The 14,081-nt window shown below is 44.8% G+C and overlaps 2 protein-coding genes across 2 annotated transcripts in view; one reads left to right on the forward strand and one right to left on the reverse strand.

Moving 5' to 3' along the window:
• The first annotated feature begins 747 nt into the window (after window positions 1–747).
• On the forward strand, window positions 748–3,540 carry LOC108926707 (dual oxidase maturation factor 1-like). The gene is made up of 8 exons (XM_018739583.2): window positions 748–790; window positions 1,011–1,233; window positions 1,663–1,720; window positions 1,988–2,122; window positions 2,218–2,425; window positions 2,574–2,788; window positions 3,034–3,221; window positions 3,529–3,540. Exons 2-8 carry the CDS (start codon window positions 1,087–1,089, stop codon window positions 3,538–3,540), a joined length of 963 nt encoding a protein of 320 aa, XP_018595099.1. The 5' UTR covers window positions 748–790; window positions 1,011–1,086.
• A 4,784-nt stretch (window positions 3,541–8,324) lies between these two features.
• LOC108926703 (amyloid-beta A4 precursor protein-binding family A member 2-like) overlaps window positions 8,325–14,081 on the reverse strand; it is a 55,955-nt gene continuing 50,198 nt past the window's right edge. The window contains exons 9-13 of the mRNA XM_029256046.1: window positions 11,865–12,044; window positions 11,359–11,571; window positions 10,777–10,896; window positions 9,833–9,973; window positions 8,325–8,686 (exon numbers count right to left, since the gene is read on the reverse strand). Coding sequence (XP_029111879.1) covers window positions 8,615–8,686; window positions 9,833–9,973; window positions 10,777–10,896; window positions 11,359–11,571; window positions 11,865–12,044 — 726 coding nt within the window. The 3' untranslated portion in view covers window positions 8,325–8,614. The remainder of the gene's footprint in view (window positions 8,687–9,832; window positions 9,974–10,776; window positions 10,897–11,358; window positions 11,572–11,864; window positions 12,045–14,081) is intronic.

The following is a 14,081-nucleotide window of genomic DNA, read 5'->3' on the forward strand; positions in this document are numbered from 1 at the left end:
CACAAACAGCGGTATTATTCGCTGAATTGTATTAAATGAAGCGCTATCCATATCATGCCGAATATGGTGCCCTCGGCTCGGTGCGTTGCTCTGTCTTTCACGCTCCGGGAACAGCGGCAGGATCCCGTGTTATTTAAATGTATATTTGATTGTTTGAATTAACTGATGTATTATGCAGGATCCCGGGTGTCGGAGCGCCGCCCCGAGCCGCAGGTAAAACAAGGCTCCGCTCTCCTCTCTCTCCACTCAGCCTCCGGACTAAGCGCGTTCGCATCTCCGTTCCGCGTACCGAGTCGTGTGAAGGCAGCGATTTATTTTAGACGGGACAGCTGGTTAGGTTTAGCCTTTAGGTTTAGGGTCGCGGCTGTTGTACCCTTGAGCAAAGCACTTACCCAGCTGTAAGTGTTTTTAGAGAAAAGCGTTAGGGTCAATAAATACGTGTGAAAAAACCTCATTTGAAAAAACTCACCCGAATCCCCGCTGCAATGAATTCCCCACGTGACGTTTGGCCAATAAAAGCACCTTGAAGTTCTCGCGCTCCCGCTCACAGCAGGAGTTGCGGACGATGCTTCAGGAGCTCCACGTGCCTCTCCGGCTCTGGGCTGCAAGTGAGAGGGAGATTCTGTGTCCAGGGATGGTTACCGTCTGTGGCTCCTATGTCATTGGTCCGTCCGCGGCTAAGGAAGCTCATTTATGCAAATGAGGCGGGGTGGAATGATATAAAAGCTTGAGGGAGTCGGACTGATCCTCTGACAGACAGTGGAGGTTCACAGCACCACCCTGCACCCAGGTAGGTGTCACATCTTCTCATTTCTTGTCCAGAAGCTGGAGAGACCCCTGTGTCGATGAGTCTGCGGATTGCTAGTAAAGGGCCCTCAGTGCCAGCTGTCATAAATACATGTCCTCATTGCAGTAGGATGCTCTTTCACCCTTGAGGCATTTAACACAAAGACATGTGGAAATTTAGGCTCAAATGCTGCTTGTCTGGATGGACTTGACTGTGCTGGCAGGTACCTGAGGGGTGTCCACTGAGCCAGTGAGTCCCTGTGTGTCCCTGTGTGCCCCCGCTGCTCCCTCCCAGCAGAGATGACGTTCTACGATGGCATTTATCCATTCTACCCCAGACAAAGGACCCCCTTCATCTTCAGTCTGGACCTGCTCACTGTAATCCTGGTCTTCTTGGTCCTCGCCGGCACTTTCTGCCTGATTCTTCCAGGGATACGGGGAAAGTCAGTGAGTGTCCAGTGAATAAGTCCTGCTGTGTATCCACAAAAACACCTTAGGCCTTGTTAAAAATGTGAACCTGATAGATGCATTTTGATTATGAATTTTTAGTCATCATATGAATGAATGTATGTTGCTGCTGAAGCTGGTGAGGATCATTAAAGAACCTTAAGTTTCCTCATTAGTCTTCATTACTGATACTGTATGTGCATCAAGATTTGTAGTAACAGTAAAAAATTATGATGTTTTAAAATGATTTTAAATCAGTTTTGTGGTCCAGAATGGTAAAGCAGACCTCTGCAAGATCTAATAGTTACTGGAAGTTTTAGTAGAATGTAATTTGATAGTATTTATATCAAATTGAATCAAGTAAAATATGTATGCATTTACACTGCAATATGCATGACATACACTCTGACTAGTGTGTTTCTATTTTAGAGGCTGTTCTGGATGTTCAGAATACTTCTCAGTTTGTTCATAGGTGCAGTAATAGTGGGTGAGTAACTGTGAAAATCCCTCAAATAAAGGAAAGCCACAGAGTAGGTGTGTCACACATAGCAGATATAAAAATATAGCAGATATGTGATTCATGAATAATAATGTGTACTTCAGAGCCAAATGATTGTCAGCTGAATAAACCTGCAGTGTGTTTTGCTTATCATTTTGATGGAGCCTCCTGGTCAGCGCAGCCTTTCTCCAGCATAGTCATTAAGACGTCTGTGTTCACTTACTGACGTTTATCATCATGCTTCTAATTCCTTAGCTGTCAATTTCTCGAGGGACTGGGCCACAGGCGGCGTGAAGGCCAACACCACTTACAAATCCTTCAGCAGCGCTGTAGTACATGCTGATGTTGGCCTCTGGGTCGGATTGTCAGGAATCAACGTGACGCTCAAGGGTCAGCCTTATTTAAAGCAAAGCACTCTCAGCTGCTCTGTGTTGGCTGGACACACATCATCTAGGGCTGAATGTCCATCCATATTGTCCACACAGGAGATCCTGTGAACCAGCTGAATGAGACCATAAACTACAATGAGATGTTCCAGTGGACCAATATCTTGGATGAAGACTATGCTGAAGCGTTGGAGAGGGGTCTGCCCAGTCCCATTCTATACATAGCTGAGAAGTTCACCTTGAACAGTCCCTGTGGTCTCTACCACCAGTACAGATACGCGGGACGATACACTTCTGCCACCTTGTGGTATGGTTAAGTGCCATGGTGATGTGAACTTAGTGTGGCCTCTCCATCATGCAGTCAAAGGCCACTTGACATGAATGACATCTTCTCCTACAGGGTCTCAGGTCGTTAGATCTTCATTTCTGTCATGGTTTTGCTTGTGCCTCAACAGGACTGCATTCTGCTGCTGGCTCATTGCCAACATCCTCTTCTCCATGCCTGTCATCTTCTACGCTGGTTGTATGATGGTCACCACGGGAGCATTCATCTTCTTCTCCTTGGCCTCCTTTGCCACCATACAGAACATCCCTCCATGTAATTTCACCATGGGTGCGGTCTCCATGGAGGCAGGATTTGGCAGCTCCTTCTGGCTGGCGCTGGTAGTAGGTAAAGCAGCGGGGCGTCGCATCCTTGCAGACTACTGCCACAGAGCACAGCAGACCTTCTGCAAGCTCAGAGTGCCCGTTTGGTGGACTCCAGAACTTGATATGCTGTTCAGTGTCATCGGTGTATGAAAATACACAGGAAGTATTTGCTCACTGGAGGATGAAGGGATTTCCCTAATGAATGATAATGAATAACATTTCCAAGTAATGACAGCTGAACAGCTAAGGGAACTTTGGGCTTTGCAGGTCTTCTCTGCACACTTCTTGGCTTGCTTGTGGTCATACTGGATTCTGTGGTACCCGAGACGCTGAGGGAGGCCTTTGGCGTGTCTGGTGATGTCGAAGGTGAACAGCCTGCTTTGGGGAAGCAATATCTCAACCCCGGTTTTGTTGAAGGAAAGGACATTAATACCCACCTGCATGGTGACTTCAAGGTAAGTCTCTCAAGCCGGAAAGTAAACTTGATTTTGTGAATAAAGTGACACCTATTGCAGTGACAAAAATAAGGGGCTTTTAAGATTAGTCTTTTTAATGTGTGATTAGGCAGTCCTTTGAGCTCATGTAAAGTGGGCTCACTGTCCAGCTTTCAGATGCTGCACTTTCCTTACGTCAACGCAACAGTTGCAGCTCTGAGCCCCGTGCACTGTTTTAAGGACAAGTTGTTTATTAGCATGTCACATGTATGTTATTCACAGCAGCTTTTACTAGGTCTGTTTCATGCTGCTCCTGCTCTCATCTCAGGTCTCGGTGTGAATGAAAAGCAGCACTGAGCCCTGGTCACGCTGCCTGGGACTGAAATACTCCTGTTACCTGCAGAGTCACATCTTTATCATAATATATTCATTACATTGCCTGTTTATCACTGTTTGTAGATTAATGACTTGGCCAATATGTAAAGCACATGTAAATAATGTAATATTTGTGAATAATAAAACTGGTTGTAAAACATTCCTTCTTTTGGGGAATTCATGTGTGTGTTGTGTATAAATTAAGGCTTCTAGGAACAATTTAAATAAATGTTTTGCATTTGAGCAGCACGAAGGAGGTTTTTATTGTAGTAATCACACAGCACTGATGAAAAAGTAAAAAATGAATCAGTGTTAAACTTCTCTGGAGATGTTAAGTTTTATGAAAGAAGTATTACCTGATAGCTGGCAAAAGATATAGATTGATAGAAACCAGATGCGCAAGACACACACACACACACACACACTGTCTGAAACTGCCTGTCCCGAGCAGGGTCGCGGCGAGCCGGAGCCTAACTTGGCAACACAGGGCGTAAGGCTGGAGGGGGAGGGGACACACCCAAGACAGGATGCCAGTCCATCACAAGGCACCCCAAGGAGGACTTGAACCCCAGACCCACCAGAGAGCAGGACCCGGTCAAACCTGCTGGGATGCGCAAGAGTTAATGAAAATTGGAGGGGCCCTCACACCTGGAATGCATGACTGCCTCTTAGAGCAGCGGCTCAAGAAAAGCGGAGCTCTGCACGAGCAGCATGATACCACTTGGCGCGCGCTATAGTGGGAGGAAAAATGTGCTGTACTGAAGAGCGAGGTCTGGTGGCCATTCATGCGGGCGCCATCAACGTCACTCGCTGCAGTGGAATGTCTAAGGCGAGTGCTCAGGAGTGCTGTAACAAACATCCAGGAGAAGTTTACTTGTGACGAGATGAGAGTTTGTGACTTGGTAAACCATGTTAATCACCGTAGTGCTCGTGTCGGCACAGATGTGGAACCCCACACAGCTGTGGAATTTCCTCCTGTCCCATGTGCTGGAAAAGCAGCACGTTGTGTTCAGCTTAAGCATGTGGGTTTGTACCCTAAAGGGTGTAACTTAAATGCTGGAGTCCCACTCCCTTCCACTGCTCTAGTAGCTGGTATTGTGCTGTGGCAGGTCAGGTTAAGTACTTTGGTCAACGGTACAAGGGGACTGCAGCAGCTGACATGACATAATGAAACTGTGAGTGAGATGCATGCAGACCTGTTTCAGCTTCCCGTCTCTTTTGCTGATGGTGCCTTAGATTCTGCTTGGTCGCCCTTTAAAGACACATGGGACGGACTGGCACCCCGTCCTGGGTGTGTCCCCTCCCCCTCCAGCCTTATGCCCTGTGTTGCCGGGTTGGGCTCTGGCTCCCCGCAACCCTCTATGGGACAAGCGGTTCAGACGATGTGTGTGTGTGTGTGTGTGTGTGATAAATAAATGAAGAGGAAATGCAGAACTGGGTTGTACTGTAAAAATCAACACTTTGTGCAAAAACATACAGGGAGACTCGTGTTGCAGAGAAAACTGATGTTCTGTGGGGGTGGACAATGTAGACTGAAACACTTCATCGACTGATTCAGTTCTCGCTCTCTTATTATATAATTATAGACTAACCTTCTGTCTTTATCGGTAGTTATTGTGCAGAATTCAGAATGTGTAAAGATATGGCACACAAAGTATTTTAGTGTACATAGTACATTTTGGTACCACAGCAATTTTTTGGCAGTAGTAGCAGGAGGTAAACAGACATGTCACTGGTGTACAAAACAGCACAGCACTATAGAAGACAAGTATGTGTACACACACACTTTCTGAACCGCTTGTCCCATACAGGGTCACGGGGAACCAGAGCCTAACCCAGCAACACAGGGCATAAGGCCAGAGGGGGGGGGGGACACACCCAGGACAGGACACCAGTCCGTCGCAAGGCACCCCAAGTGGGACTCGAACCCCAGACCCACTGGAGAGCAGGACCCAGTCCAACCCACTGCGCCACCGCACCTCCTTAGAAGACTGGTAACTTTTTTCAAAAACTCCTTTTGTAGTCATATAAGATGATAAACTGAAAATAAAAATACTCATTTTGGTTGCTTTCCCTCCCTCTGTGGACCTAATGATGTATCTGTGCTGTCAAAAAGTCCTATAGGAAACAACGTATCTGTGAAGCAATGTATAACAGAGCAACTTATAGCAGGTATCATGGGTACCAATATTCATTAGTTAATTGATAATTTATTGGGTAATTAACATTAATGAGTAGCAACAAGAGGAAGACAGTTGGTAGTGTAGTGGTTAGAGCTGTAGAGTGTAATACCCTTGAGCAAGGTAATCACCCTAACTCACTCCAGTAACACTACTGACCTGTATAAATAGGTAAATAACTGTAGAGTGTTGCAAGTTGCTTTGGAGAAACACATCAGTTAAATTAAGAGCTGTAACAGCTCTTTTATATTTTTCAGCACCAGAAAACACAGTGTAAACAGTTTTGTAAGTACGGTCACTAGGAAAGTGTTAATTTTCATGTGTCACTTTCGTCCACATTATCATTTAGCAATAACTTGTATGTGGAATTCATGTACACCTGCTCAGCAGCCACTTTTTTTGTATAAGCTTCATGATCCTACCATTAATTAAACACGTAGATAAATGTCCCTAAATGTGCTTGTATTTAAATATGAAATTATCACAGCTGCTATATCTGGAAAAACATCATACAGTCATAATGTGAAAAAGTCAAAAGACAGGTTCAAACCCATGCTCCTCATGTAGCACCCTTGAGCAAAGAACATTTCTGAACTGCTGTAGAATCTACCCTGATTTACAGATGGGCAAATAGTTGTATTTAGCATAGTGCACAGGCCAAACGCTGTCATTTGCCTTGGACTACGGTATTGGTAAATGATGGCTAATAATTGCTTTCTGCAAAGCTGCTCATGAACCATGCAGCAGGACTGTGTGTCCCTGCACCAGGGCTGCAGTGTTTGCACATTTTGGATGTTCATCAGCTCTCAATTGCTTTTTTGGACTTCACATTTAGACAGAAATCTAGCTTCACATTTAAGTCACGCATTAATATCTGGGCCCAAGACAACTGGGGTTCGTCTGCTATGGAACACGGCTTTACGCTCGAACAGCTGGAGCCGTTTTGGGACTGAAATAAGCAACATTCGTGTGACACAATCAGTTCCTTCGCCAGTTTTTGAGTAACATAACACACCCACTCACACACTGCAAGCCATTTAGTCACCAGTTCACCTGAAAACACGTCTTTGGACTGTGGGAGGAAACTCACGCAAACGCAGGGAGAATGTGAAAAGTGCATGCAGACTGTGTGGGGATCGAACCCCTGCTTGATGGCACAGTCCAGGCATGGTGAGGCTCCAGAACCACTGTCACATACATGTAGAGAGGCAAACATAGAATCCAATGGAAAGGAAAGCGCCATTCTTGAGTCAGGGTTCATCAATTTTATTGTTCTTTTTTCCAGAATAACTTGGTTCTATCCTCAGCTGCATGCAAACAAGTAACTACTTTGTTAATTTCAAATCTCAGCTTGATTTTAGTCCAATACATTTTAAAAGCATTACTGAACAGTAAGGCTTTTTCAGTCACAGTGTATTCTGTTCAGTCATTACCTCCATTACCCTTTCATAAGTGAGGCCCAACATGTAAGGGACACATCTGTGGTGAGTAACAGTAATTCCCTAATGGGCACAATACTAGACACGGCTTTCATTACACACACACACACACACACACACACAGTCTAATACTGGGGATGGTCATGGACACAGTCATAGGAACACATTACATTCACAATCCACTCCAATAACTTAGAGCTTCTCTTGAAAAACACAATACAAAAAAATAGAAGGGGGGTTTAAGTATACACAGTATTCGCACACACAGAATAAAGTCTTGAATGGAGGCTGAAGAACGATTAGTTTGTTTCTCATTCATGGGGATCGTGACTTTCCGTTACAGCAGTTTATAAAAGACTCGCTTACATATTTCTGAGAAGAACAAAAAAAAAAACTCTAAAATGCGGTTTATATGGGCAAACATGATCATCACATCTTTGGACTCTTTAATACCCACAAAACTAACACGTGTAGAATTTGGTGGGACACACAACATCTTTATACACTCTCATTGTCATTGTTAGAACCAATCCAAGCCAAATATCAACACCCTTGGAATCGGTTCCCTCGGCAGTCTACAATGAAGGCACACATGGCCACATCATTCCAGCTTTGTAGCCACAAGGCTTAACTGTTGAGCTTGAAACAAAAAAACATACATTTGAAAGACCTTCAGAGCTAATTATCTATATAGAATTAAAAATGTTTACTGTGCTACCCATATGTGGGAAAAACAAGACCTTAAAATCAAATCTGGAAGTAATCGCATATCTCACAGTGCCGTGTGTTTTTGGCACCTGCTCCAAAAACCTGCTGGCAGCATCTATCATTGTGTACGACATCTGACCTCTTTGTCAAGAGAGCCCACACAAAGTAACAAAAAAAAGAACATTTTTACAATTTAAAAAAAAAATACAAAAATGAAACAGATGCATACAAATATACAAGTACACTGTGTTAATATTTATATGTATGTAAAAAAATAAACCACGATACCTGCGTTCATCCTTTGCATATGACTTTCCTGGATGCTCCCTGCACGCGCGCGCGTGCGCACGCACACACAAACACACACACACACACACACACACACACACACACACACACACACACACACACACACACACACACACAATGACTGTATGAACTGCCCAGAGGACCCTCAGCGGTTAGTGCTATTTTCAGGTTAAAGTCTGTATTATTTTCAGAGTCCGTTATGTGTTAATGTCAATGACAGGGGACATAAAGACATCCTTTCAGAAGATGACAAACCAAAACAAAAAGACAGCTGGCTGGACATGGCGACAGCAAAGATTCTCGGGTGACGAGTCAGTCTGCTTGTTTTGACCTCAAGGGTCCCATGCCTGAGAGCCCCTGGGTGGGCTTATGGCTCTCCCAATCAAAGAAAGGCAGTCCAGGCTCAGATGTATATGGGGGTTTCCTGGCCGGTTAAGAGTCTGAACATGGCAGCTGGCATGGTCTTCATGTGGATCTGGCATGGGGAGGAGAGCAGAGGAGACTGTGAAGACAAACAGGACTCCACAGGCACTTCCTTCAACACCATTTCCATTTCTCGTGATGTGGCAACCAGAGCATAAGGCAGCAGAGAGGTCAAGGTAGGGAGCAGTTAGAGCGATGCACTTGGGTTTCCACTGGCAGCGTTCAGATTACATCTCCTTGCTCCTACTGCATTGCCCTGAGACTTACTCTGAATTACTCCAATAAGAATACACTGCTGTACACAAGGGTCAAACACTAAGTCACTTCAGGTAATAGCATTAACTAGGCAACTAATCAACTAATAAATACTTGTACCAATATTATTCCTTTTTTAACCAAAACTTTAACTGAAAGTGACTTACTATTTTTATCTGTATTTCCATTTTTTACATTGGATATTTTATTGGGGTAGATCAGATAAGTGTTGAACAAAACATATTCCTGGGTCACTAAACAGCACTTTCTAATTCCATGTCTTTATCTCCTATGCCACCTGACACATGTGTAACTTGTACATTATTGCTGCGGTGCAGGGTGCATTGCATGAAAAATATATATATATAAAATATATACATGGAAAAACAAACATAGTTAATGAAAATGTGATTGTGTATTGTGTGGCTATGTTGCCTAGGATAAATAAGGTAAGCAGAGGTCTGACTTACTGCAAATGATACAAAACAGAATACTACTCTGTTCATAAAAATGTTAAATTGCCTTGTTTCAGTAATAAGTAACATTAAAAAAAATAGTTAAGTGAAGTATTAATCAGAACACAGGTTAGACCCCATGCCTGCACTGCTTCACACCTTAAGGGGGAGCCATAGGAAAGCAGATCAAGAGTCAGCCCTTCCACAAAGAGCTAAAACCTAAACCATGGCTGTGTCAGGAAAGCCTTATCAAATCTTGATGATTTATGTTGTTTTCCACAAACAAATTAACTTGTGTTTCATTTCATTATCTTATGTTATAACAATTTTAAAAGAGTCAACTTTCTGGCCCTGGGGTGTTGAGAACGAAGGGCATTGTGTTACTGCTGTGGCATAAACGCAAACGCCCACTGTAAGAAATCAATGTAAAAGCAATGAAGATGCTGATGGCGAGCCTCAAGATCAGAAGCGTGAGTCCCCGAGCTCACCTCGCCCACGGAGTTGGACAGGGCCTGCACGATCTTCTCATGGGCGGTGGCCACTACGCTCTGCCCATTGATCTCGATGATCCGGTGACCGACTCGTACCCCGCCCCGCTCTGCGATGCCTCCGCGCATCAGACTGCAGATCTGGGGCACAGGCAGTGTCATTGTCAATTCCTCCATCATAAAATTCTTTTACCCACCCCACTAACAAACACAAGAGCACATAAAAACAGTGTAACTAGATTAGCAATCAAGAGCCAGGAGGCAGCGAGACAAGGGAAGAACTGCAGCCTCTACACCGTGTGCACACATCTGTGACCACGGATCAATACAGTCAATATCTACATGGCTCCGGCACCGTGTGAATCCAGCTCTTAAATGGCCTTCATGGCCTCCTGATGTAAAACAGAGGGACACCATATGGTCAGTTGGGTTTCTTTTCAGAATTGCCTTCCTGAGCCATGAGAAGAATGAACGCCGAACAGGAACGACGTGACAGCGATTAAACTGAAGGCTCAGCACGGCAGTGTGAGCTCAACTGGTGGTTCGGCACACAGAACACCTCAGCAGATGGGACACTGAATGAATTCCAACAATTAACCAATTTGCCCACAGATAATACAATTCCAGGAGAGGAGGAGGTCTCATTAAACTGTTGCTGGAGTCCACAATCCGCAGATCCTCAAACATGTGTTATTAGCAAATAAATCTCAAATGAAAATATAACTGTAAGTAGCAAATTCAGACATCATCATGGCTCAGGGCCTAGAAATATCACCTTGGAGATTATGTGATCACTGGAAATTGGATTAAATTTGAGTAATAATACAAAATCAGTGCAGTTGTATCCGTTTGTCATACATGAAGGCCAGGCTGCGATCACTGCTGGGTTTCCTATCGTTCGGTTCAGGACAGCGACCCAGAAACGCTCGTTCCTCGAGACTCACAATGCCATTTTGCACGCTGAAGCCGAGCTGATACTTGAGGTCAGGTCGCTTGATGAGAACCGTGGTGACAGGAGGGCAGCTCACAATGTTCAGCTTCACCTGAGTCTGGTTCTTCAAGCCCTAACATAGAGACACAGATAGAGAAAGAGGAGCCTAAATAAATAAAAACAGCAATTTTTAGAAAAGTTCCTCTTCAGTTGCTTCGAAAACACCCTGTAGGTTCTCAACATTCCTTCAGAAAATGTTCGAGCTAAAGGAATTGCTATCACTATTCTCCATTCATCTATCTGACACCTTTCTCCAAGGTGATGTAACAGTGTTAGGTAACTGAGTTTACAATGGTTTGCCCACTAGGGTACCAGCCAGGTATTCTTACCATATCAATTTGGGCCAGTTCCTTGTTCAAGAGCCCTAGTAAAAGAATGAGATTTAAACTCAGGTCCTACGATTGCAAGGCAACAGCTCTAACCACTATACCGCTCACTTCTATGACTACCACTGTCGACATCAGCCACTCCGCAACACTGGACACAAGTGTACGGAGCACCGAGGTGTATGAAGCTGCTCTCCCCACACAACTACCTTGATGATTCCCTGGCAGGTGGCCAGGGGAAGGCCCACCAGGCTCGTGTTGTTGACGGACATGATTTGGTCCCCGATGCTGAGCTTGCCGGAGCGTGCAGCAGGGCCGCCGTTCATCATGTTGGCCAAGATGACGGTGGGCAGGATGGATCCCCAGCCCGATTCTACAATAACCACCCCCAGGATCTCCCCCTTGTGCTTCTCCAGCTGCAGCTGTAGCCCATTGCCGCAGACACAGCAGCGAGGGATTGTGGGAGTGAAAAGAATGAAAAAGGTTCAAAGTGATTTTTAGGACAGCAAGACAAATGAGTTACAGCAAACAATGAATTGTATCCTTCAGCAGAAAGCTTTGCCACAGAATATTAGTACAGCCCACATGTCCATGAGAGATCAACATGGAGCATGTGGGACACGGGACACCAGGTCACAGGATTGGTCTGAACTTCAGGCTGAGCCAGACCTGCAAAACCACCCCGCCGGTTATCTCAAGCAAACCAGCTCCCCACCTCTTTGCAGTTTTCCGAATTGGAGAAGTGGATGAGATCATCGTTGTACATCTCCTGTGTGTTGATGATGTCACTGTACTCTTTCTGGCTGAGATCCTCGGGGTTGATTCCATTTGCCCTCAGGAACTCCTGGTACGCCACGCTGAACGCCTGCCCTATGGACTGCGCAATGAGCTGAGCCTGTGGGGGGAGGACAGACATATTTCAGGAGGAAATGAGCTATTTAAAGTGACAAAGCAGAGCAGGAGAATTGAAAGCACTGATGCGTTACACAACTGAGCAGACCAAGAAAAATAATGTTATATTACTCGTCAACGGGCTGCATAGTGAGGTGGGTCACAGAGCCAGCCTGCTGCCCCCTCTTCCCTACACACCGATGAGAATAACCCCAAAGGCCTAAGCGAGATCATGGCTAAAGGAAATTTCCCTTATTGCCCCTGCTCTCCAGCAGTCAGCAGCACGTGATATTATTCTGTTCAAGTCACGCTGTGTCAAATCTTGAGGACAAACCCAGCTCACAGTCTCCTTAAAGTTACAGAAACAAATAAGGATAATCTAAATTACTGGCTGTCTTCAAACCAGTGGATAATTTAAATATTTACTAATCATTATTTAGCTGATAGGGGGGTGCAGTGGTGCAGTGGGCTGGACCACAGTCCTGCTCTCCAGTGGGTCTGGGGTTCGAGTCCCGCTTCGGGTGCCTTGCGGCGGACTGGCGTCCTGTCCTGGGTATGTCCCCTTCCCCCTCTGGCCTTACGCCCTGTGTTGCCGGGTAGGCTCCGGTTCCCCGTGACCCCGTATGGGACAAGCGGTTCTGAAAATGTGTGTGTGTATTTAGCTGATACTTTTGTGCCAAGCAACTTGCAATGTCATCTTTAAACACTAATTGTTTTGCCATTTATTCACATTCTGGATAATTTTCAGCTGAAGTAATTCTGGGTAAGTTACACCTACAGCAGTAGTGGGGACCTAAACCTTGGTTCTGGAGCAGAACCCATCAGTTCGAAACACTATGCTACCTGCTGCATGTTTTTTCAACACTTCACACTTTTCTCAAAGGGACATTTGAGACTGAAACAAACAAGTTTCCCAACACTGTGACTGCAGACAGACTGCTGATCTGTATACACGTAGAGTGTACTAGCAGTGAAAGAAATCCTGACCACATGCACCACCTGTCTGGACACACAGCCCCACCTGGTGATGGCTTGTTAGAGAGCGAAACAAACAGGTGCGAACAAGGGCGATCAAGGCACCATTTATATGTGAGAGTGGAGTGACAGGTAAAGGGGGTGTGTAAAAAAAATAGATAGATAGATAGATAGATAGATAGATAGATAGAATTGCAGCCTTTGGATCCAAAGGTAGCAGGTTCCCCACCTCCCCACCTCCAGCTGTAGTACCCTTGAGCAAGGTACTTACTCTAAATTACTCAAGTAAAATTACCCAGCTGTATAAATGGGTAAATAATTGTAACCTTAACATTGTAAGTTACTTTGGAGAAAAGGATCCACTAAATACTGAATCCACTGTCCACTGAATAACTGTAAATATATATATATATATATTAATTAACCAAAAAACTCCTTTTCCACTCACTACTGTCCCTTGTCTAGTGTGTCCATGAACATGGTACCTTACAGCAGTGGTTTACCCTTATGGGGGGGGTCTACATCTCTGTACCATTCCTGAATTGTGGGAGCCCTGTAAGCAATGGGCTACACTCTCCGTTCTGCACCACAGTTTACAGTGTGTACTCTCTAACGTTTCCATGACTATAGGAGTGATGCCCACGAGTTCAATTTCACTCGATTCAGTGGTGAGGATGTTCTTTAAACTGGTCACACAATGTCTGCCCCCAAGCCACAGTAATGATGTGTGTAGCACTGATACGCAGCTCAGGCTGCTCTATCCAAAAGGGCCATCAGAGCTGGACTTCCATGGCAACCCGAATTGCATCATAATTCTGAAATATCCACAGTATAGAAATAGATGATTCAAACTGCTCTTCTAAGATGCTGCACATTGCATGGTATAAATCTAGCCTCTGTACTTCTTACAGCTGCATCTGTACTGCAGGCCTAACCGGTCCTGTAGCTGCCAGATGCATTGCATTTCTTTTATTAACTTTGTGCTACACTGAAACTTATTTACAATGACTGAAAATAAAAACAAAATTCTGTTCAGTCCTGATTTTTGGCCAGTTTCTCCCATGAA

Source organism: Scleropages formosus, chromosome 11, assembly GCF_900964775.1.
Source record: "Scleropages formosus chromosome 11, fSclFor1.1, whole genome shotgun sequence".
In the NCBI taxonomy this organism is placed as follows: Eukaryota; Metazoa; Chordata; class Actinopteri; order Osteoglossiformes; family Osteoglossidae; genus Scleropages; species Scleropages formosus.